At 30.3% G+C, this 23,374-nt stretch overlaps 3 protein-coding genes and 2 long non-coding RNA genes across 9 annotated transcripts; 1 reads left to right on the top strand and 4 right to left on the bottom strand.

Moving 5' to 3' along the window:
• Positions 1–3,666: 3,666 nt before the first annotated feature.
• Positions 3,667–4,264, bottom strand: LOC139099540 (uncharacterized). Its single transcript, XR_011545320.1, has 2 exons — positions 3,977–4,264; positions 3,667–3,915 (listed from the first exon to the last, which is right to left on the bottom strand). It is a non-coding gene; the product is annotated as an uncharacterized lncRNA (long non-coding RNA).
• Positions 4,265–5,272: 1,008 nt separating this feature from the next.
• On the bottom strand, positions 5,273–8,557 carry LOC139099538 (apolipoprotein D-like). The gene is made up of 3 exons (XM_070652027.1): positions 8,298–8,557; positions 6,763–7,252; positions 5,273–5,797 (listed from the first exon to the last, which is right to left on the bottom strand). The coding sequence occupies exons 1-3, from the start codon at positions 8,409–8,411 to the stop codon at positions 5,616–5,618; spliced, it is 786 nt and encodes a 261-aa protein (XP_070508128.1). The 5' UTR covers positions 8,412–8,557; the 3' UTR covers positions 5,273–5,615.
• A 153-nt stretch (positions 8,558–8,710) lies between these two features.
• Hsc20 (iron-sulfur cluster co-chaperone protein HscB-like protein, mitochondrial) lies at positions 8,711–9,896 on the bottom strand. Its single transcript, XM_070652029.1, has 3 exons — positions 9,653–9,896; positions 9,288–9,593; positions 8,711–9,014 (listed from the first exon to the last, which is right to left on the bottom strand). Exons 1-3 carry the CDS (start codon positions 9,854–9,856, stop codon positions 8,820–8,822), a joined length of 705 nt encoding a protein of 234 aa, XP_070508130.1. The 5' UTR covers positions 9,857–9,896; the 3' UTR covers positions 8,711–8,819.
• Positions 9,897–10,327: 431 nt separating this feature from the next.
• LOC139099537 (acyl-CoA:lysophosphatidylglycerol acyltransferase 1-like) lies at positions 10,328–23,035 on the top strand. 5 transcript variants are annotated; one of them, XM_070652024.1, is made up of 8 exons: positions 10,328–10,611; positions 17,842–17,938; positions 18,005–18,213; positions 18,279–18,493; positions 18,566–18,665; positions 18,735–18,771; positions 18,844–19,339; positions 20,030–23,035. In XM_070652024.1, exons 2-8 carry the CDS (start codon positions 17,919–17,921, stop codon positions 20,276–20,278), a joined length of 1,326 nt encoding a protein of 441 aa, XP_070508125.1. In that variant the 5' UTR covers positions 10,328–10,611; positions 17,842–17,918; the 3' UTR covers positions 20,279–23,035. The 5 variants fall into 5 exon arrangements, with proteins under 5 accessions (XP_070508125.1, XP_070508122.1, XP_070508126.1 ...); XM_070652021.1 differs by lacking the exon at positions 10,328–10,611 and adding an exon at positions 15,673–15,823; XM_070652025.1 differs by lacking the exon at positions 10,328–10,611 and adding an exon at positions 16,223–16,262.
• On the bottom strand, positions 12,987–14,493 carry LOC139099518 (uncharacterized). The gene is made up of 3 exons (XR_011545316.1): positions 13,497–14,493; positions 13,267–13,341; positions 12,987–13,207 (listed from the first exon to the last, which is right to left on the bottom strand). It is a non-coding gene; the product is annotated as an uncharacterized lncRNA (long non-coding RNA).
• Positions 23,036–23,374: the final 339 nt, after the last annotated feature.

The following is a 23,374-nucleotide window of genomic DNA, read 5'->3' as shown; positions in this document are numbered from 1 at the left end:
AAATTCCTTGTTCGGAGTTTGAGATCAATATTGTTCAAATTCAATTTAAACATTGAGAATCAATAACTAGAGCTCGAAATAAACTTGAATTTAGGATGGAGTTTAGTCGATTCGAGTTGATTTTTTCATACAAAATCCGAGTTGACTTGGAACTCTTTCAAAATCTAAAGTTTAAATTTTTTTAAATTCAAAATTTTAAAGGATATGAAATTCACAAATTTGGAATAAAGGCCTCTGCTTAGACGGAAGTGCGATCAAGCACCAAAAATTGGCCACCAAATCACTATCAAATTAAAGTTAAATGCTTGAAAAGTTTGCCACATGAATTAAAATTAAATCGACATTTAATGTACGTACTTATTCGAACAAATTAGACCATACTACACACAAAACAAAAAGTTTAATATCTAGAACTGAGCATAAAGCTTCCAGTAGTCAGGAAAAAAAGACTCAGTGAACATTTTAAAATCCGTACAATGAACCATAAACAAAATCCAGAATCTGCTGAAAATTTCCACAAAAAACAATTTTCAATCAACTTCAATGCCTGCCTTTCTTTTACTCTTTTGATTTAAAATATTTTGTGTGTATGTAAAAAACTATGTTGATAAAAAAAACTAAAAAAAAAAATATTCGGTTGATTGATGCCCAAAAAAAAGGAAAAATGACGAAAAAAATATGCTTTTTGAGGAATAAAAAAAAATATGAAAAAAAAGTAAAAAAATTTAAAAGAGATGACGAAAAATCACATTAAAAACTATATATACATATTTTATTTAATCATAGCTTAAATGATAATGTTAAAAGAGATGAAAAAATCATAAAACAATATAATTAAAAAGCAAACGATTTTTAAGAAATCACACAAAAAATCACAAAAAAAAAGAAATTAAATTTAATTTAAATAAAAAAAAAAGTTTATAAATAAAAAAAAAAAAGTTTAAATTTTTAAGGCAAAACAGAAAAAAAAATTCTCCCAGTTTGAGAATATTCAATATTTGAAGTGCTCCTCCAAAAAGAAAACACAAGATTTATATATACACACAATGTATATTTGCTCCACTTTTACCCCAACAACACCCCCCACCCTCCCAAACCCTAGTTGACTACCCATCAAGTAAGAGATTGATTGGGGAGCAAGTGATAGGATTGATTGGTGTGGTGTGGGGATTGTCATTGAATAAGGGGAAAATAATCATATTATTACTACGGATTATGGGGGAGATGATAAATGAAGTAAAAAAAAAAATTCTCAAACTAAAAAAAAAGAAAAGGAAAGAATCCTGAATTATTTTTAAAAAGAGAAAAAATGAAGAAAAAAAAAAAGATATTAAGGAATTATATATATACATATACATATATTTTTAAAGCCAATTACACACTGAAAAAAAAGAAAAGTTGTATTTAGAAGAAAAAAAAAATCCATTTTAATTGTGCCTAGAAAAATGCTACATAGAAGCAGAGCAAAGCATAAGAATGAATCGTTTGTACTTCATATTCTTATACCCAAAAAAAAAACAATTGTGTATGAGAAAAATTCTCTCGAAAACAAAAAAATGAATAAAAAAATTTAAAAAAATGTAACAAAAACCAAATTATGATGAAAAAAAAAAAAGTTCACAATCAATTGTCAAAGTTGCAATTTAAACTAACTAAAAAAAATGGAAAATCAATGATGCATTTTTCTTGATATGAGCACATCAATTTATACTATAAAATGGCAATTTTTATTCTTAACTGTGTATTTTGATGTGTTTTGCACATAACAAAAATGGAACCAAGAAAAGCGATTAAACTTACCATTTTAACATTTGAGATATTTTTATTAATTATAATGATGAAAAAATGAAAAAAAAAAAACAATCATTAAAGATGATGATTAAATGAAAAAAGTAAACCAAATTGTGTCTTTATTTATGCAAATCCATCCACAGACAAATCTCACTTCTAGCAGCAGGAATCGTTCATAAATGACGTTCATCATAGGGATCCACCCTTAATTCTGTCTCCCTTGTTCCTCAAATTCTCTCGTTCACAGCATAAATTATCATTTCTATCCCCAGCCTCACACTGCTGCAAAATTCATTTTCTAGCTACAATATGATTGAATCGCGGATCTACATACGTAAGCAAATCTACTTTCTATTAAAGATTACTTCGGATAGTTGTAAGCGAATTGCAAACTTAACTTAGCTTAGATCTAGTTTTAAAATTGAAACCAGAACTAAGTGAGAAGTTTTGACAAGTCTGAATCTTGAAATCCTGCATTTATATCGGAGCAAGATTCTGATAACTCAATTGTTGCACGCTATAAGCCAGTGGTGAACAATTTGTGTGCTGCGGCACAGTAGTGCGCCGTCAAAAAATGATGGAACTGTCGTGAACCGTATGTCATATGCGGTTTCGAATTCAGTGTTGATATCTTGCCTTTGACTTTGAAAAAGGCAAATCTTTGCGAAGGCAAAGGCAATCCATATCAACACTTGTTTCGATCGAGGCATACCACCAAGATGCGCCGCGAATAATAAAAGGTTACCCACCACTGCTTTAAGCTCTCAGTGCATTCTAGTACAGAGGCGCATCCGAGTGTACATAGTTGAAAAATCTAGTTGAAGTTTTACAGACGACAAATGTCTTCTAGATAAGATATGTAGTCATCCAAAGAACTTATGTCTTCTAGATGAGATTGTAGTCCAGAGAACTAAACTCTACAACTAGTAAAGTGAAAAGCTGTCCAATTTGACAGGCATTCCCAGCATCAACTATTCCGGAAATTCACAGTTTCCTATTCGCGGTTCCGTCAATTGTCGGATGGGAATCGTGAAAGTTTTCACGGTTTTCATAAAATACGTTAAACATAATAACCATAACAGTCAATGAGCATACTCACCCAAATAAGCGTACTCATTAGTATAGTCAATCAATATAATTGAGCATGCTCAATTTTGTAAGCTTACTGATGAGTACGCTTCTTGGCTGTTCAAGACGAAGTAAAAGGCAAGTTAATGTCTAATTAATGATTATTTCTAACTTTTGAGTTTTTCCTCATCCGGGCCAAGCCCCAGCAAATTAAATAGATTTTGACCTCCGAAATCCCTTCTTGACTACTCATCTGGGCTGGTGTACTGCATCGTTAAATCTAAAAAATCTATCTTAGTCTCCGCCTCCCTAAATTTCAGACGACATTTGTGAACGACAACCCAACAGGAACACTTCGATACACAAATAGAAAAATATATATGAACGCAATAATCTCGTTTTCTATGACGTCATCAAATAGAAAAGCTTACGGATGAATGTTTTTAAGCCCACGCAAATGTGAAACTTGACGAAGGAACAAAAATTGTCATAAAAGAGTCTATGATGGTGATTCGGTACTTTCTATAAATAGGTCTTTTAGCATCTAATATAAATACGTCTATAAATGATCACCCTTCTTTGTAAGGGATTATCAAAATAAATCTCGGGTCAATTCTTGTAAGCCATACACATAGCTTGATGTCTATTCGACGAGGATGGAAATTGTTTTGATTTGTTGATGTTTTTTTTTTTTTGTTTTCTTTTTAAAGCTTCTGTATTTTTAGAGCTTCACTACGGTTACGTAACCGTTTATATCCTTTGTTCATATTTCTTAAGAATTCAATTTGTTGAAATTCCATTTCATGATTATTGTCCCAGACAATTAAAAGCTTTTTATTGGCTTCAGAATTCATGATGAAACTGGTTTTTAATCATCTAGCTGATTTACAATGTTATTAAACTCGAGTCATAAAGACTCCCATGAAATTTACAGCTCTTGAGTTGTTTTATATTATGCAGTATTTCATACAAGGGTGGGACGTGAATTATCTGTATTAGAGGTCGTTTAGATTTGCATTCATAGTAAATTTGACTATTTTGAACTCGGTGATTCCTCTAATATTTGAAAAATATAATAGATCAATACTAAAAGTAGCTGCCAATCTTGATTTCTCACCATCAATTAGGTCTAAAATCAACAATCACATTGTTGTCGTTTACATGACGACATTCTAACGACTTGATTTCTCTACTCAATGTATTGTGTCCCAAAACATATGTACTTTGAAGAACACCGATGTTCTTAACCTCTGATGATAAGGTTCTTTAGTATCTCACTCGACCAGAACATGCTACGATTACTTGCCCGTATAATTAGCTACAAACTTGACATTTAATGGCAAGTAATACAAATGTGAAGTTTATTACTGAACATACGATCGTAGCCAATTCCACTCATGTCAGTCTCGACATATTACATATAAGAGAGAAAGGAGATTAAGCTGCAAATTGAGTCAAAGAACAAAGGAAAAATTATTTAAATTCCATAATATTACCTTGTTATGATTACTGCTCAACTATATTAATGATGTTGGACAACAACCGGCTATCAACGTTACATAAATCGGTGTACAAGGCTATGTGCATAGTCTTCATTTGAAACTAGCATTGATTTTATGCTTAAATCACTTGAAATTATGCCATTAAAAAAGAAATTAGTCTGGATTGCTTGAAATTTATTCATAATAATAACAAGGGGGATGTTACTTTGTCAAAGTTCAAAATTTGAACTTACGTTTGAAATCTAAAAAGTCGTTATTTTATAATGGAATAAAAGTTATTGCACACTCATAATAATGATATTACTCCTCACACTAATGCTATTAACTATGTAAAATCAATGAATAGATATGGGAAATAAGCATATAAAGCAGCTATTAGGGATTCTTTCATACTTAAAAACTTTTTAAAATAAACTAAAAATAATTTTGTCAAATTTGAACTAATTGAAATCCATTAAATCTCCCATAAAATTAATTTATACGACTGTCATCAATTATTTCAGCTACCTAGCACCCAAAATATAATATTTATTACCTCACCAACACCTAGCATTTTTAATCAATTCCAATAAATACCTTATCCCTACTCAAATTATTCTTTGCTTTATTGTTTTACGAGTTTTTGTCGATAACTAATTACAACAAAAACTGAGAAGCTTTCTACGATAATTATGATATTATGTATGTATTTAACATCCATGCCTAATGACCTTATGCAATTAGTTCTTTTGCCTTTCCTTTTTGTGTAGATTTTCTTCTTTTTATATGCCTTATCTGTTTTTTTGCTTCCTACCTATTTATTGCTTATATTAATGAGCCTGTCTAAGGAACACACATCACCTCTACATATTGTATGTATGATAATCCATAAGTGAAGCAACGAAGGTTAAGGCGAGCAGAACAAAAGAGCGTTATTTATGTAAATAGGAATAAATTGTACATATTTATATAAATTTTATTATAACATTAAACTTTTAAAAGAAAAAGAAATTACCGTAAAAGTATGAGTCATGTCATAATGACATACAAAAAATAAGAACTAAATAAATGAAAAAAATTATAAAAAATTTTGAATCAAAATGAATTTTATGTTTTGTTCTAATCAGAACTCGAAGTTGACCCGGATTTTGTATGTCGATTCCATACAAAGTTCAAGTCAACTTCGAGGTCTGGTCCTAATATTAGTTAACCCGAATTATGTAAACAGCTGAGTATAAAATTTTATTCGAGAAATTTCATTTTTCAGGAACTAGCTCAAGGGAACCACTCTGCTTTCTCAGTTTGTTTTGCGTTTCTCATAGAACTGTTATCACTTGAGTCACCAGCAACAGATTTGTAGATCTTCTTTGTCTTGTCAACTGTCCATTCGACACCGTCGCCGAGTTTCTCTCCAGCCTTTCTCACCCAACTGCCAATGTTTTGTGATGAGAATGTTTCTAAAATGGTAAGGAAAGTTGATTAATATTCAATTGGATAAAGGTATTAATAATATTGAGGAGATTAAGGAGTGTTGCTTATATGATGTCTATTAAAGGATTCAGATTCGTGGAATTTGCCTGCCCTTTCCCAAGATTAATATAAATTAATACAAAATACACTCGATCATATGGAATTCGAGGAACAACCGCAAACCTGCATTTTAGATGCGCAGGATCGTTTTGGGCTGTATCTTATAGTTCGTCCAAGTCTGCAGACCAGTGTCTTTGCCTGAAAGCCTGCAAATATTGACGAATTCTAATCCAAACAATGAAATTTCCACGAGAATTTGCAAAATTTTACTTTACCGTAAATATCAATAGATACGTCATTTTTAACACTTTAGTTAATTAGACTAGTAATTAATAAAGCATTTACAATGTCCCAATACCAACAAAATTCAACTACAAAATAGAAAATTTTACAAATCAAATTTTTGAAAGTTTCTTTCATAGTGTTAATGTTTACAACACATTCAAATATTTGACAGTTGAAAACTGCAACATTTTGGTATGAAAACATTTATATATATCCTCCTTGACCTACCCTATATCTATAAATGTTTCTGAAATACCTCTTGACTTTTCATTTTCCTCGAAATTGACTCGTTAAAAAACTTATTTTCATCTCCTCGTGATTTTAAAATGAAAATCTCAGTAAATGACCCAACTCAACAAATTAAGTATAAGGAACATGATCATCGGAAAGTAAAATTTTATGGCCCTCAATTCCCCGTTTTAATTATATTAGCGAATCTTCATGTAAGCATGTCGAACCCTTCACAGGTACCTTCATGATGCTTAATATTAGACATCATATTAAGCATGACCACCAACTACAGGTGCCCCAATTTAACCCATTAGCAGTAGCCGCCTATTTTTCTGGACACATTAACAACTCCAATCCCCCAAAATAAATCACATACCTGGAGTAATATCAATATTAATTTTTGGATCGTCTACCATCTTACAATTAGACTGATTAATAATAGACAAATCAAAGACATTAACTCCATAACTTGTAAGGCGTGTACGAATTTTATCGACATAAGCACGATCAATATCCTTAGTACGTGACAAGATTGTAGCTGATTGACGATGAGTTCCTCCAGGTAGTCGTTGACATGTAAAGATTCCGGCATAATTTTCATAGTCAGTCATAAAGATTTTGAAGACGACCTCGCCAGGTAGGACATTTAATGGAAATTTGACACGCATTTTAGCGGGAATATCACTGTCTTTAACTTCTAATTCGCCTGTGTAGCTATAGCGATGTGAGACTGGAGCCAATCCGATTAAATAATCTTGTGATAATTGTTGGATATGATATAGTCCTGGCTCTTGCTGAGTGAAATTGTAAATTACACATTCTGAGGCAGTTGCAGTCTTTTGTACGGCAAACCATATACCGAGGAACTAAAAAAAGAAGGAAGAGTTTCATTTAATATACATAATTAGGTACGTGCTGATCTAGGCTGAGTTCAAGTTCAGTGATTTTATTGTAAGTTTATGAATTGATAAGGAAGTGTTTATGATACAATTAAAGGAGGAGAATAGTTTTCCGGATTGTAATTCTATAAGCTGTGCATCTTAATCTGAATTTCCTGATTCTATTTCTTGTATCGAGAAGTATCAAGTAAGATAGTAAAAGCCAATAATCAATAGTCAGTAAATGTCATTTAAAATATTGGAAATTGTATAATTAACTACGCAATAAATGTAGTCATGTGTGACAATTCAGCATAAACAGCGATGACTCAACAATCGCGAACTATCTAGATCAATGAAGAATTGGAAAAACCGCTAAAAAATTGAAGGTTCAAAAATAACGGTTTTCAAAATTTTAAATCTGATTAAGAATTCAAGTTCAAAATCTAGTACTTCATTTAATCCTAGGATTTAAATTAATCCTAATCTTTAGATTTATTCAAATCCTTTCCAAATCCATTTATTTCTTATTTCCGTACATTAAATGCACATACTCAGACATTCAACAGATGTCGACAATAACTGACTATCAGAACATATTCTCACAACATTATGAATCATAAAGAAAACAAAGAAATGTCAAAACAGGAAAAAGTTCTGACCACATAAGACCGGATTAACAAGCCACAACATTAAAATTCTATAGGATTAATTATTTTATACGTCATTAACATAATCTCTGACCCTAAAGTCATTGATAAGAGGTTCTGCATAATCAAATTAATCAGTAAGAAGATAGATTCGCAAAAAAACATAAACAAAATTTCCGACAGTATAAGCAGCTTGTTCTGAGAATTTTAATGATTATGCTGTATGAATGACTCAAACGGGATATTTCTCATTTGTTCTAATTTAATCAACAATCATGTATAACGGCATACAAAGCCTACCATCATAATTTTGTTTATTTCATTAAAGACTTCCTTGTAAAATGTATGAATCATCTAATTTGTGCTACTTATTACTACATTACCTTTCTCATGTCAAAACCCTGCATCGGTTCCACATTTGGACACTCTCCTGATTTGTACTTATGTGCTATGGCACTACTTATCAGTGCAAAAATCACAATTAGCAAAAATTTCATCTTAAATATATTTTATTTTTATTTTCTTTTCTCAAAGCACACTCTGTTTAACTGTTCAGGTCTCTTATGAAAACACTACTGAAAAATAGCTCACTCTCTACTCAATTTATATATTTGCTGAGCTTATGCTTGTATACATTTAAAGGAAAAAAATTGAGAGAATTAATATTAGTCGTATAGCTTGACGAATTTTGTATTTGTTGTGTATTAACAAGTAGCTTGATTATTCTAAATTCAATGTATTGCGTTCAATTAGACTGCATTTGGATTGAACTTTATAACATACAACTACATATTCATAAACTGTATAATAGCATAATGGTCAGATTTATTACAAATACCAAAGATTAAGCACAATTCATATAAATGAGAGACGTGTGATTCATCGGCATTTGCACTTTAGAGACTTCAGAATCGTTGAATCTTTTCCTTAGTTATATTCTCAATTGATATCAAGTATTTCATTTTGATTAAATAATTTTTTGCTGCCGCATAGTTTTTAGACTGATATGCTGACGTGAATTTATTATTTATGTCTGATATCTCGTCTTGTAACTCATCCAACAATTGTAAAAGATCATCTTTTGTTTCAGCCTCTTCAACCTGCAAGGAATAATTTAATTTTTCATTATTTATTGACAAATAAAAGGTAATTGGAAGGAATTTAGAGCTTAAAAACCAATTGTCAATGCTGGAAGTTGGAATAAGAAAAGTAACGGATTTTAAAAATTTGAATTCCAATGGAAATTTTGGAATTTTCCAGTCAAATTGTAGAAAATTCCAACCGAACATTCCAGTAACATCCAGCAAAGACTCAATTAAATTCCTTATCTCGCTAATTTCATTCATAATAATCAACAACAACCACAAACTTACAGTCTCATTCTTTTCCATCACTTCCATAAGAAATTCTGGATCTTCAATTGTATTTTTCTCGGATATTTCAACTCCCTTCAAACTCAACAGATATTCACAACGAAGAACCGGCGTCTGTAGTGTCTTATATGCTTTATTCACCAATGAACTCCATTCCGAACTCAAACTTTGTTCTGCTTCACTTTTTTGTGAAAATTTGTCTGGATGTATTTGTGCCTGAACATTCCGGAATCGTCTTGTCAGTTCCTTCAGATTGACTTTGGGGTCTTTTTGGATGCCAAATAAATCAAAGTAATCCTCAAAAGACTACGTAGTAGTTATAATCATTGCATAATTAATAATAATTTTGTCGACTTCCTACTTACAATTTTAGGAACTCTCTGTATGTGATTACATGAATTACAGAAGATTTCTACTTTTTCAGTCATTGTCGCTTGGCAATTCCAGCACATTTTGGAAAGCTGACAATAGCTCCTTGCTATTATAAAGTTTCGTACATTTGGGTTCCTGTTATGTGCCGTAATTTGACGTAAATTGCAACTTAAAAATCTTTCTAAATTTCTGATCATTGCACTTCTTTGAACTAGCACTAATGACACTGTTTTGATGACTGTAGAAGCGCACTTTAGCTATACATGAAATTTATATTGACAAACACAAGAAATAAGTATTAAATTTGACAAATTTAAGGTTGCAATCAAATTCTGACAGATTTAAAATTTAACGGCATGTTGAGATTTAAATTTTCAAGTTCAATTTCTCCGTGAAGTTCAAAAATTAAATTCGACATTTTATTAAATTAACTAAGAATTCAAGCAATTTATTTAGCAAACTCAGTATGTTAATGCATAATAAATCAGTCATAACAAGCTAGTGATGTCTAGAGCTCAAAAAAATTGGACAGACGGACAAATAAAATCACAACAACAGACGAAAAAAATAAATAAAAAATTTAGTTCGTGTTTGTTTTGATAAAAATGCTGAAATAAAAATTTTATGCTGAGCAGTGCTGAGTATAAAAGAACGTTATTTAAGTGTTATAGTTTGCAGCAAGGGCGTCGCGATGTTCGAAAAGAAATAATAAAGAATGAAAAATAGAGAAAAAAAATTAATATAGTGAGAAAATTGAAACTAACAAGTTTGATGAATGATTTTTATAAAGACGGTGCTTAAAACAGTTTTAATTTCGGATCATAGTAGTCAAAAATATCATATGAAAGGAGCTAAACAGTGTAAAGAGTTTATAAACTCTAAAAATCTAATATTGTACAATTAAAAAATATTAAGTGAAAAAAGTTAGATTAATAATTCAAAATAGAGCAAGGTGAATAATATAATTAGTGTTTTATCCTTTATAAATGTGTCATTCATCATAATAATTAGAGAAGAATCATTAAAAACATAGATATGATGAAGAAGAATCTTACAGAAGTGCGCATATATTCAAAGTGAAAAAAAAAAATATTTTTTTTTTGGGAAGGAAAGGAACTGACGAGAAAAATTATGAAATCTTATAGAGCATACGATAGATTAAATCTATTTTTGATGATACTTCTATTACCCAATATTTTAGTCTATGAAATAGTTTTAGGGTGTATGATTGTTCTCATGATACAGGCACATAAGCAAATGTCTGGATGTAAATGAGAAAAAAAGTTTTTTTTTTTTCATGCATTCGGATTTCTTTTTAAGCTATACAGAGTGATTCATAGTTCTATGGTGTGATCTATAGTTATATATACAATTGTATGTGTATTAAATTCGCTTTGCCTTTTTTCTCATTCCAATATCGTTTTATTGCATTATTTATGCTATAAATTATTATAAAACAAATGATAATTCCATTATCATTCAATATTCAGTGAATGTTTATTTACCCTTTCATCCGGTCGGTCAGTAACTATAAAAAAATCAAAACACGAAAAGCATACAATATTAATAATAATAAATAATATTTTTTTATAAAAGCACATACACCCAACTAGTATTGTGTTGAGACCTGTAGAAGGCAATGTAAGAAGTAAATATAGTCTATGTGAATTTATTCAGGTACAAAATATATATCCAAACATGTTAGATAGATGCCAACGACTTTTCCGATATAAAGACCTTCACATTTTTCGCTTCTACAATTTTTTCTTATTATTTTTTTCACATTAAATCTTTAAATGTTGTTGGTGGTCATGGTAACTCCACTTAGTATTTAGTGCGTAGCATGGCTCATGCACTTAAGAAATATCATAAAAAACATAAATAATATGGATATTTTTGACCTTGTTAAATTTATTCGATGTAATTTACATCATTGGCGAGCTTTATTTTTGGAATATAGAATTTACTTCCGTTGCTTCCCACAAAAATTTCTTTAAATCAAAATAATAATATTAATTGCATGTGAATAATGCCCGTGGCTTGAATAATTAATGTATAGAAATTAACACTTCGTGTCAAAGAACACAAAAAAGCTCAAAAAATCGATTTTTTTTTCTTTACATGAGATTTAATAACCATCATTGACCTCGACATTGAAATATGTGATTTTTTTGTATGTTGTCTTATGCCAGGAGAAATCGACAATTAGGAAATAGTGACAGTCATTAGGGCTTCTGTCCTTTAGTGAGGAACAGGTGTTTTATGCCGGTTCTAAGTTGCCTAAATAAAGCAATCTACTTTCAAAAAGTTTTGTTTGTGGCTGATGTGGGCTGATGCTGCAGCATTCTAATGCAAATATCCAAAATAGTCGGCAAATGTCAATGGTAGTGGTCAAACTTGAAAGGCATTGATAGATTTTTTGGCATGATAATATTCAAGGTTTAAACTAATTTATGGTTTTTGAATTTTGGCAGCTCCAAAATTTCAAACTTATAAGTTGTTAAATATTTTCAAAAATTTTAATCTTTTGAAATTTTAAACGATTTAAATACTAAGCCAAAAATTTGATTCTCAAGTCAGTGGTTTTTTCTCAAAAATTTCTATATACACTTACGAAATTTTATTTATGTACAACCGATTTTCAAAAATTTACGCTTCTTAACGGTTTTCAAAAATTCAAATACTAACCAATTTTTTGCATTTATTCTATTGTCACTATGGTTGAGTTGATATTTCGAGTTTTCAAAAAATCGTTTGTTGCTCTTTAAACGCTGCAAAAATCTTAATTAAAGGAATTTAAAAATTTAAATCTTTCAACGGTTTTCAAAAATTTGAATGAATTCTTTCAAAAAAGTTTGTAGTATTTTTCTATGAAGCAAATTCAGTTCAATTTGAAATTTTGACCGTTCTTTGATCATTGCACTTCATTCTTTTCAAATTTCGACCCACTTCCAAGACAGGCAAATAGACAACTTTTCGGTTCCGTAGTGGTCTTTCTTTAATATGAAAACATATTCTTTGTTTGTTAGAGCAATAAGTTCACTCATTAATTTCCACGAAAATGATATCACTTAGCAGGAAAATTGATTAAATCAGAATCCCTAACTTATCAATTATGTATTTCCGATACTTGATGATTCACAAAGACTCTTCTAATGTTTATTAAGAATATTGTTCAAACTAATTAAGAGTTATCACGTTTCCATAAGCTGAGAAGTTTGTCAAAAACAAGAATTAACAATAAACACCACTTTACGTTTAATATTTGACATTCCATTGACTGCTGCTAAAATAAAAATAAAAAAAAATCTATAAGGCAATACCTGCTATACTTGCTTGGTTGACTTTATATTTGGAATAAAAATATCAAATAAAAAAACGTATATATAGAGTGGATTGATGCGAAGTAGCCGCCTTGACCGGCAACTTATGAAAACAAAATAAGCGAGTAGACGACTACATGCAAAAACTGAGAAAAAGTGTGACAAAGCAAAAGGTGGAATAATAATAGATGCTGGTTGGTTTTGACACGACCACAGATGGAAATTCTGTTGAGAAAAAATATTAATTATTTAAAAAACATAATCTAAGCATACTTTAATTAGACCTTTATAATGAATCGCGTGATTTCTACTATCAGTAATTACACATTTTACTCTGACTCATTTTCACTCTAAAGTAGCTTTAAACAACAAAAAAAAACCGGTTAGTGTAACACTACAAAAATGGATATAACAATACATAAAAAACAATAATGTAGAATTGCGAATGAAGTCACAATTTTAACTTATTGTGTATAAATTTAGAAATGCAAAAAGAATTTATAATTAAATTTACTTGATTATGAAGAGAGAAAAAATATTATTATGAAAGGTAATCGATTCAACAAGCCAGTAGCCTTAAAAATACAATGCATACTAAACAGAACTTATTCAACCATCATTGGAAGGTCTTCAAAGAAACTGTTCATTAATTCATGTGATGAATAATGAGATAAGCATTTTGATGAGGTCAGAATGTCGTATAAAGTATGTCTGTGTTGAGTGTATGGGAAGAAAATAAATATAAAAATGATAAAGTACATCATCTCTTATCAAAATTGATTTATATACGTTCTATTACGCTGTGTAATGTACTCTGTGCTCTGATTAGATCAGTGGTGGGCAACCTTTGAGACGCGGCACATCTTGTTTGTAACTTACTTACTTCCTTGGCGAAGGAGCACGAATACCACGAGAGCCATGTTCACATTTTGAGTTCGTCGGAAGCTGGATCTGTCTTTAGATAACTTCTGCTGTTTCTGGATGGTAAGCCTCGACTAAAACGGTACATGGCATATGGTTCATTCCATTTCCATCAATTTTGGACGGTACACAAGTTGTCCAGTTCCAAGACCTCTTGAAATGAAACTATCGATAGAGACAGGACTGCATTTGATATTGGCAATTGGCAGGCGAAACCATCGATAGATCCAGCTTTAAGCGTCATCTGAGACACCATGAATCACAGTAGATCAGTAAAACCAGCGAATAATAATAACAAAATGATGACTCAGGTTGCCCACCACTGGATCACATTGTAATCACCTGATTTACAAGATGACGCAATACAAAGCTTCCAAAATATTAAAATTTCCTATGAATGCGGAAGAAGTCATTATTTTGTTTTCTTCTTAACTATCGACCCTCAAAATATGTTTATAATGCTAATAAAATAGAAGCTTGTGGCGTGATTTTCAAAATACGTCTCGAATTCGTATGGCTTACATTATTTTTGCACCTTTTATAAAAAGTTCTTTATTAAAAAAGCTTTAAGGCAACTTGTACGACCATCACACTCAAATGAAACCAAAAAGTCTCGCCTTCGTTTATTATATTAAGAAATATACGTGAATTTTACATCTAAGAATATTAATTTCTTGTTTTGTCGCGGTCTATCCATTAGAATGATTTTGTCAGGATTTTTAAATCGTTCATATTAGTTAGGGCATTGCTTCATACGTCGTAATATCAACGACAAGTCACGAAGCTGTCCTGTGTGATTTATACGACAATAATACAGTTCACCGCACTGTGTCACTCGGGATATTGTATTATAATTCATTGATTAGAATAATATTGACCGAGTCACAGAATGACTTGATAATGCTTTCAAAATTTATGAAACTAGGGCATTTAACTTGACAAGACTTATTTAAACTAGACTGTGAATAAATACAGAAGTCATTTTGTAGAAAATTATTACATCAAAGTGACAAAATGTAGCAAGAAAAATTATTTTGTTTAGTCAGATGATATTTTTTGACGAATAATTTGTCACGTGATCAATTTAGGTAATTAAGATTCTGACAGTTTTGTATCTGAATGGTTGTGAATTTAAGTGTCGTGTCCAGGGTAGGGAAGGAATTTGCAGACTTTGAAGTCGACAAGGATTCTGTATGAAAAAATCGACTCAACTCGACTTGACTCCATATGAAATTGGAGTAGATTTCGAACTCTGTGATTGTATTTTTAACGAATATTTTAAATTCAAATGGAATATTCCAGTGCTTTTTCCATTGTATCTTGAAATATTCCAATTTTTACTTTATTTAATCTTGGAAAATTCCAACAAGTTGTCTGGAAATTGACTGACCTTTAAATCTTCCAATCCTTCCAAAACAATTGGTTCAACTTTCCCATGGCTTACTGGAAGATTTGGAATAATTTCAAATCCTTGCAATTTTCCAATGATTATTCAAATTTAGAAATCATCACCCGATTCGTTTATTCAGAAATGTCTGATCTCATCGATATTTAAAGAAACACAATCTCCATACCAAAAATCGAAAGTTTATCGTTTAAATCCCTTGGGAATTTCCTTTAATTTCGAATCCCATGTGACATAGGCGTGTGCACTCAGGAGAAACACTCCTAACTTTAGCTGCACCCGTGCTCCAATTCCATAGTCCAAAATTCTCGCAAGGAATAATCTAAAATAAAACAAATCCATTTTCTATGTATGTGTTCTCAAGTTGTTGCTTTTTGTCATGAAAACGTCAGGCAAACAGCAAAAAGTTATTTACATTCAAGGTAAAAACCAGAAGAACAGTGACAAAAAAAATTATCGAAGCACATCACGATACGTACAAAAGTTTTATTTTACTTTTTTTCATCAATATATAGGTACTTGTGTCTAAATTTCTGTGTCGTCGCTAAAATATAAAAAACATTTTGTCATTCGCTTATTTGTCGCTTAGTCAATGAACTGATTAATGAATATTCATAAGTATATGATTGAGATATTCATACCGCACTTATGACATGTGCGACGAGAACTTCCGTACATGATTGAATCATGATGTGAAGTATTACTTTTTGATGGATTGCAAGGGATTAAGCAAGTGACTGGGTTAATGCTTTAAGAATTCCAATTCATCATTGTATTGCTTGCATTCTTCTTCTTGATTCCTTTTTTGTTTTTCAAGGCGTGAATGTGTTGATTCTTCGCCATTGTTCATGAAATTTGTCAGTTGAGTCTTTTTTTGCATCATCCACCAGTCAAACAAGTCGCTGCTTTTTGCATTTAAATGAATTTGGCAAATTTCTTGAGAAACTCTTGATGGTGAGCTAGTTTGTCATCGAATGATTCTTACATGGAAATGTAAACAGCACCCAAAAAATACAGCAAAACATCTGTCTCAAGTCAGATCTGTGTGTTATTGCTGTAAAATGAAAACAAAACCTTAAACGGAGTTTTTCATCGTCTAGCGTATGATATTTAGTCTAAGATCAATCATCAGTAAACATGGAAGGTGGCTCTATAATTTGCCGTAAATCGAAAAGCATTGACATAAATTGTATAAATCAAGTGAAAAGTATAAACATTCAATTATCTTAATTTTTTGCCTGACAAACTTTTTTCCTGTCTAGAATTCAATTTATTATTAATAAAATTAATTAAACTGAGTCAATTTCCTTAATGAAGGCTACGTCACATGAGAGTGAAAATAGATAGATCGTAATAGAAGCTTGACACTTTTTTGCTTCATTCGCTATTATCATAAATCGATACATATTGTAGATATTAATGTATCTGATATGTCAACAGCCATGAAATATATGAGCATTATAATCCCCTTGTGGTTGTGACTGTGACAATTGAAGTATCAAATTTCCACCCAGTCAAGTGCTTGTCATTCTTTTAATCATTTTTGTGTGCTATAACATTTGAAGCGAAAAAAAATTGTCAATGTCGCGAAATTAGTGCTTGTAGTGAAAATATGTGCGGTTTAATCATGATAATTTAGTTTAATTGTGGGAATTGGGAATTAATCACAATTAACGAACAATTAAGTTTCAAATTACACTGTGAATTTTTGAACATTATGGAAAAATTTGAATTTTTGAAAACCGTTAAAATTTATGAAACTTTAAGAAAAATGTTTAAATATTTGAAAACCGTTAAAAAATTCAAAATTTAAAAATCCGTTAAAATTTGAAATTTACTTCCTCAATTTTGTGGCAAATCACCATCACTGAAGTAGCATAACTGTGTGATTTTTTGGCAATATTTCCTCCAATTTTTACAAGTACTTGAACGATAATAAAAATGCTAATCAGATAAGTCAGTTCCTTTCCGAGATACAGTGTTGTTGAAGGTCGAACATGTTTACGTTCTTAAGCTCTTGTATTTTATGAAGCAAGGCCATCAGATTCGACTTCGACTTCTCATGCATAAATGTAAACATAAACGACCTTTAGGGGCAGTGCGACTAGGAAGTGCTAATATGATTCTATTTTAGAACGATTCTATTATTTTTTTGTTAAAATAATCAATAAATTTTATATTCTGGCCTGAATACAACATATTCGTCATATACCATTGCTTGATCCTTATATTTAGATACTAGTTGCTAGACAAGAGAAAAAGAAAATTTTATCATTTCCGATCCCAGCGACAAATCCTCCACTGTTATCTAATTTACGCCAAACACAAAATGACACAATCGTTTAATTACACTTTAAACTCATTATGACAATGCCCTGATACTCATTAGATAGAGAAAGCTGAAAATAAATTTAATTTTCATTCAGTTATTTTTGTTTGTCTTATCAGGCTTTGGAGCAGCGTCAGTAAAAAATTTTCCCTATAAATCAACAATATAAATAAATTTAATCGCAATTCCTTTTTTTTGTTTTAGAACGAAATCCACTTTTAATACAGTCAGACTCTGAAGCAGACCTATGCGAAGGACGAGTGACGATAAATATAAGAAAAATGCCATCTGAATGCTTGGAGTGAGTATTATTGAGGATATAAAGTTGATGTCATAAGTCATTAAATTCATTTGTTCATTGTTATAGGAATATTATCAAATATCCGCGAGCGATATTGCGATTATTGTTTGTGATATTAAACAATATTTATTGTATTCCCACATACCTCATATGGATATTCTTACTGCTACCATTACGTAAACTACATCCAGATACTTTTTATTGGATTGAAGGCAAACTATTCCATTGGTTGATTGCGAATGTTGTTATGTGGGGCTATTCAGCTGGATATGATAGTAAGTGATGACATATTATGTATGATTAATGATTTTAAATTCCATTTTATGCTCTATATTTTCAGTTGTCGAGGTCGGAGATGATATAACACCGGCTTTAGATCAACGTACATTGGTTCTAGTCAATCATCAATCAACAGCAGATGTGCCTATGCTCATGTCAACATTTAATACAAAACAAGAAGTCCTACCAAATGTTATGTGGATTATGGACAAAGTCTTTATGTACACAAATTTTGGAATCGTGAGTTTGATTCATCAAGATTTCTTCATTGGATCTGTGAGTATATTTTTTTAATGATATAAAATTTTGGTCATCGTCATTATTTCAACATTATAATTATGATTATAGGGACCTCGACAACGTGAATTGGCTTTAGTTCAATTGAGATCGCATATAGAAAAGTCGTACATTCCAAGAAAAAGAGAATGGATGGTATTATTCCCAGAAGGTAATTTTGCCTTAACTATTTGTATTTTTTCATCTTCGTAATTTTGTTTGTGTCATCATTATTATTCAGGTGGATTCTTGAGAAAGAGGCGTGAAGCAAGTCAGCGGTATGTGAAAATTATTAAAAATTCAATAACAATTTTGCTATAAATTTTTTAATATATCGTTTTATATTGTAGATATGCTCAAAGGAATAACCTTCCAATGCTACGATATGTAACATTACCGAGAATTGGAGCGATGAAAACTATTATTGATCAGTTAGGTACGGGACAAGAAATTGAGAATAATCCCACACAATCAACAACACCCCCGCAATCGATGAAAAATATAAACAAACTTATTGACGAGGAAGGAGATGAATTTTATATTGATAATGAATATACAAATCAAAAAACACCGCCAGATACCCCATTGAAGAATGCTTATAATGCAGCAAATCATAATAATAATGATAAAAATAATAGACAAACACAGAGAATCATTGATGATGATGAGAATCTTAAAGAAAAAATAAGTGAAAATGAAGTAAGTTCTCGGAAATCGCTCAAATATATAATTGACATCACAGTAGCTTATCCAGATGCGAAAGCTTTAGATTTGGGTGATATTGTATTTGGATTAAGGAAATCAGCATCAACACATATGCTATATAGGCTGTATCGTTGTTCTGAAGTGAGTATTGATGGAATTTAGAGATTGGAATTGATTGAGTTGATTTGGGTGTGGGTTGGGAATTATTGAAATTGAGGATTTATTGTGTATTTCTTGTACATTCAGTTGTTACGTACAATTTAACTTACGTACAATATTTACATACAATTGAATGTACGTACAACTTCTTGTACGTACAACTCTTACGTACAATTTCGTGCACGTACAATAATTACGTACAACTTCTTGAACGTTCAATGATTACGTACAAATTCTTGTACGTATATTTGATAACTTACGTACAACTTAGGTTTTTATGCAAACAGATTACATACAACCTAGGTTTTTACGTACAACGTTTACGTACAATTTAATTTTATGTAAAATTTTACGTAAAAGCAGAGTTTAAAGTCAGCTCGAATATTAAATGGAGTCTAATTGACCTTTCATTATAAAAATCCGAGTTGACTTTAACTCATCATTAATGGATTGACGTACAAAAAATTCATTATTTATGCGTTACGCATTTTATTACGTTAATTAAATAAAGCCTCTAAATTAAGCATAAAAAACAACGTTAAATAATTTTATTGATTTTGCTTAATGAAATAAAGATCAATCAAAAAATAAGACTCAATCATCCAATGCTCAAGCAAATCTAATAAAAATGTTATTAAATTAAATCTCGAAATTCTTATTTTTTCTCAACAGGTTCCACGCGAGGAAGAACCTCTAACAAAGTGGCTGTACGATAGATTCGTAGAAAAAGAAGAGCTTTTAGAAAATTTTTATAATACCGGCTCATTTGCGTATCCTTCAGAAGTACAACCAACAGTTGTATCACAAGATCTGTTAAGATTCTTTTTAATTCATCTCTTCTTTATAACATCATCCTACTTACATTTTCAAATGCTTAGTATGCTCTATACAACAATATTTCCTCTGAATGGTGGCACTTAAATTTAAACATTTTTTTTAGGATTTATTTAATATTTAATAATAATAATGATGATTTTTTTTTTTTCGTTAATTCACATAACGTCAACCAGAACAATCGTTGCTAAAATGTGGATCTCATTCTTTGATATAATTGTGTATGAATGTAGAGCATAAAATAATTATTTTTCTTTTCATAACTGTTCTATCTAACATCCATCAAATATTCTTTCTTTTATTTTGAAATAAGAAAATACAAAAAAAAAAAGTAAATACCATAAAATACTGAGATGAAAACAAGTACATGGCAGCATAATGAATCAGTAATGTTTGTAGGCACAATTAAAGTGGTTTGATACAATTTTTATGAATGCACAAAAAGAAAAAAGCTTTTTTTTTGTACTGACGAAGCCTATACATGACAAGATTTACTGATTGTTAATAATTTCTTCAATATTTAACTCTCGGCAGTATTAAAAACAAGTGTGTGAAATAATTAACAAGACAACATAACTCCAATATTAGTGAGATCATGATTTATTTACTTCCTGTCTGATTGGGATATTCTGAAGTATTGGCATCATGGCGACAAGGTGGCAGTATAGTTAGAACCAAGTGGAAGTGACTGTGGAAGGTGGAAACAATCTAATTTGACACTAAGCTGTGGATCGGTTCTAAGTAGAGTTCGATAATTGCATGCAAGTCTTTCATACAAGAGCAACAAGTTCACGTAAATTCTAAGCCATCTCGTCGCCGTGATGACAACATTTCAGTGTGACCCAATCAGGCTCCATCCAGAGCTCGAAGTTGACTCGAATTGAGTAAATTTTTTCATTCAAAATCCGAGTCGAATTCTAGCTTTGCTTATGCTTTCCCGAAATTCAGGTCCCGGCAGATTTTTGGGACTCGGGATGGGTCCCGACATCGAGAAAGCATAGCTCAGCCTTCAACCCCTTCATATCTCTCTCTCTCTCTCTCTTTGGTTGTAAATTGATATTTTTTGTTCCAATAATTTATTTTAATTTGACTCGAAATTAAAAGCATTAATTTTCCCATATATAACTTTCTATTTTATGTGTAATATTTAAATACCTATTTACCTATAGATAATTGAAAAAGAAATGCGATATATGTGAAAGATTTTTTCTTTTTTTGAATCATTAATTAAAGTGTAATATTAACATAAATTATTTTTTTATTAATCCCTAAATATGAGAAAGAAAAAAAAAATATTTGCTGACTGCTTTTTATAACTGAAAAGATGTGAAGAAGGTTTATGTGAAAAAAAATTATGAGAAAATTTGTTTATTTAAAACAAAAAAAATTCTTACCTTAAATTAGGCTTAGTTAATTCATCAAAAAAATAATATAAATTCATCTTAAGTCGCTAGGCATTTAACAGCTTCATTCAGATAAAAACAATTGGAATGTGGACATATTCTCATGACTATTTTAGACTTGTTGACTGTCATTGAACGCACTTGTGGAGCAGAAAATTGTGATTTTGAAATTTGCGAATGGAAATTAAAAAAGAGGCGATTAAAAAGTAGAACCAAAAATATAAAGGATTTTTTAATACATTTAACAAAGATAGCTTTGAGATATGTGATAATTAGAATTGCTTGCCATATTTGACGAGTAATTTGTGTCTTTTTTTAAGCTTTGAGACTACAATTTGAATCGCAATGGTCTGCTTCATGAATTTATATCAATGAAATTTCAAAAAATCTGAAAATTGGTTCAAATTTTCAACTTTTGAAAATTACTTCAAATTCGAAAATTTTGAAAACCGTTAAGAAATTTGAACTTTTAAAAGTCGTTAAAAATTTTGAATTTTTTAGCACTGAGAAATTTGAATTTTTGAAAATCGCTAAGAATGTCAAGTTTGAAAAATCAACAAAAAAATTAAATTTCCTGAAATTATGTAATTTGAATTTTTGAAAGCCGAAAAAAGCGTAAACCTTTTAAAAACGCTTGAATATTTGAATTCTTTAAAAACCGTAACATAATTTGAGTTTTTGGAAATCGAACAAAATAGGAAATTTTGACAAAGTTTGTAAAAAATTCAAATTTTTGAAAGTCGTTAAAAACCAGATTTTTTGAACTTGATTAAATTTGAATTTTTGAAAGTCTTAATAATTTAAAATTAAAAAATATGACTCTGAAAGCTCTTTAAATCCACATCAGACCACAGATCAATAATAAAGAACAAATGTCATGTCATAGGAAAATTGTCCACTTCCAATCGAAATGATATAAAAAAAAAACAAATTGTAATAAATTTAATCAATAAATAGTTATGAGAGATTTTCAATAAATCATCGTCGTTACATTGTCAATTCTTCATCATTATTTTTATGATGTGAGAAGTCACTTAATTTCCTTTACAAAAAAAAAAAAAATGAAAACAAAAAATATGAATAACAAGCATGAATAATAAATTTAATTAGGTAAAATATTCTTGAGAACAAAAAAAATAAATTAAATTAAATTAAACTTGTCAAAATTGGCTTTGTTGAATAAGCCCCAAAGAAAATGATGAAAAAATGTTTCTTAAAAACGCTTTAAAAATTTTAAACAAAATTTTTTGCTTAGTAAAATTAAAAAAATCAAGGAAAAATAATCCAATCGAAATGAAAATGATAACTGACAACTCTGAAGGACAAAAACTTTGTATGTAAATAGAGATTAAGCGCAAGTAAATTATTAATAATCTTTCACAAGAAGAAGAACAAGAAATAAAAATTCAATAAAAAAAAATCATTTGTTATGAAACAAAAATAGGAATTTTTAATTAATTAAATTAACTGTGTTTATGCACAATTGTGCGTACTTAAATGTTCAATTGACGTTAATTAAAACGAGTTTCTGCTTTTCAGCTCGGTTATTTACAATTTGATTAGATTTCAGTCTATAAATGCTCTGTGCAGTCTTTGATTTTGAACTTTTAGATGCCAAGCAATTACATACCTTGATAGACCATTCGAAGAATTGACTATCCCATTATTAAGTCATGATGTATGCCAATTATATTGTAGACATTGAATGACTCATCTCTTAAATAGTTTAACAATTGATTGGTTCCGCAAATTTTTCATTAGTTGTTTCATGTTGTGTTCA

The sequence above is a fragment of the Chironomus tepperi genome, unplaced genomic scaffold (assembly GCF_022539635.2).
Source record: "Chironomus tepperi strain 1889 unplaced genomic scaffold, CSIRO-AGI_Ctep_v1 contig_472, whole genome shotgun sequence".
Classification (NCBI taxonomy): domain Eukaryota; kingdom Metazoa; phylum Arthropoda; class Insecta; order Diptera; family Chironomidae; genus Chironomus; species Chironomus tepperi.
This window is presented reverse-complemented; position numbering and strand designations above follow the sequence as displayed.

Bases quoted from the DNA above. Each gene is read 5' to 3' on its own strand.
- LOC139099538 (XM_070652027.1), bottom strand. From the start codon at position 8,411: ATGAAATTTTTGCTAATTGTGATTTTTGCACTGATAAGTAGTGCCATA. The intron at 7,253-8,297 runs GTAATGTAGTAA...TTCTTTTTTTAG, and splicing joins AGGGTTTTGACATGAGAAAG to TTCCTCGGTATATGGTTTGC. The intron at 5,798-6,762 runs GTATGTGATTTA...TTACCATTTTAG, and splicing joins TAATATTGATATTACTCCAG to AAACATTCTCATCACAAAAC.
- Hsc20 (XM_070652029.1), bottom strand. From the start codon at position 9,856: ATGATCAGAAATTTAGAAAGATTTTTAAGTTGCAATTTACGTCAAATT. The intron at 9,594-9,652 runs GTAAGTAGGAAG...ACTACTACGTAG, and splicing joins TACAGAGAGTTCCTAAAATT to TCTTTTGAGGATTACTTTGA. The intron at 9,015-9,287 runs GTAAGTTTGTGG...TATTCCTTGCAG, and splicing joins TGATGGAAAAGAATGAGACT to GTTGAAGAGGCTGAAACAAA.
- LOC139099537 (XM_070652021.1), top strand. From the start codon at position 15,688: ATGAAAACGTCAGGCAAACAGCAAAAAGTTATTTACATTCAAGGTAAA. The intron at 15,824-17,841 runs GTACTTGTGTCT...TTTTTGTTTTAG, and splicing joins TTTTTTTCATCAATATATAG to AACGAAATCCACTTTTAATA. The intron at 18,214-18,278 runs GTAAGTGATGAC...CTATATTTTCAG, and splicing joins CTATTCAGCTGGATATGATA to TTGTCGAGGTCGGAGATGAT.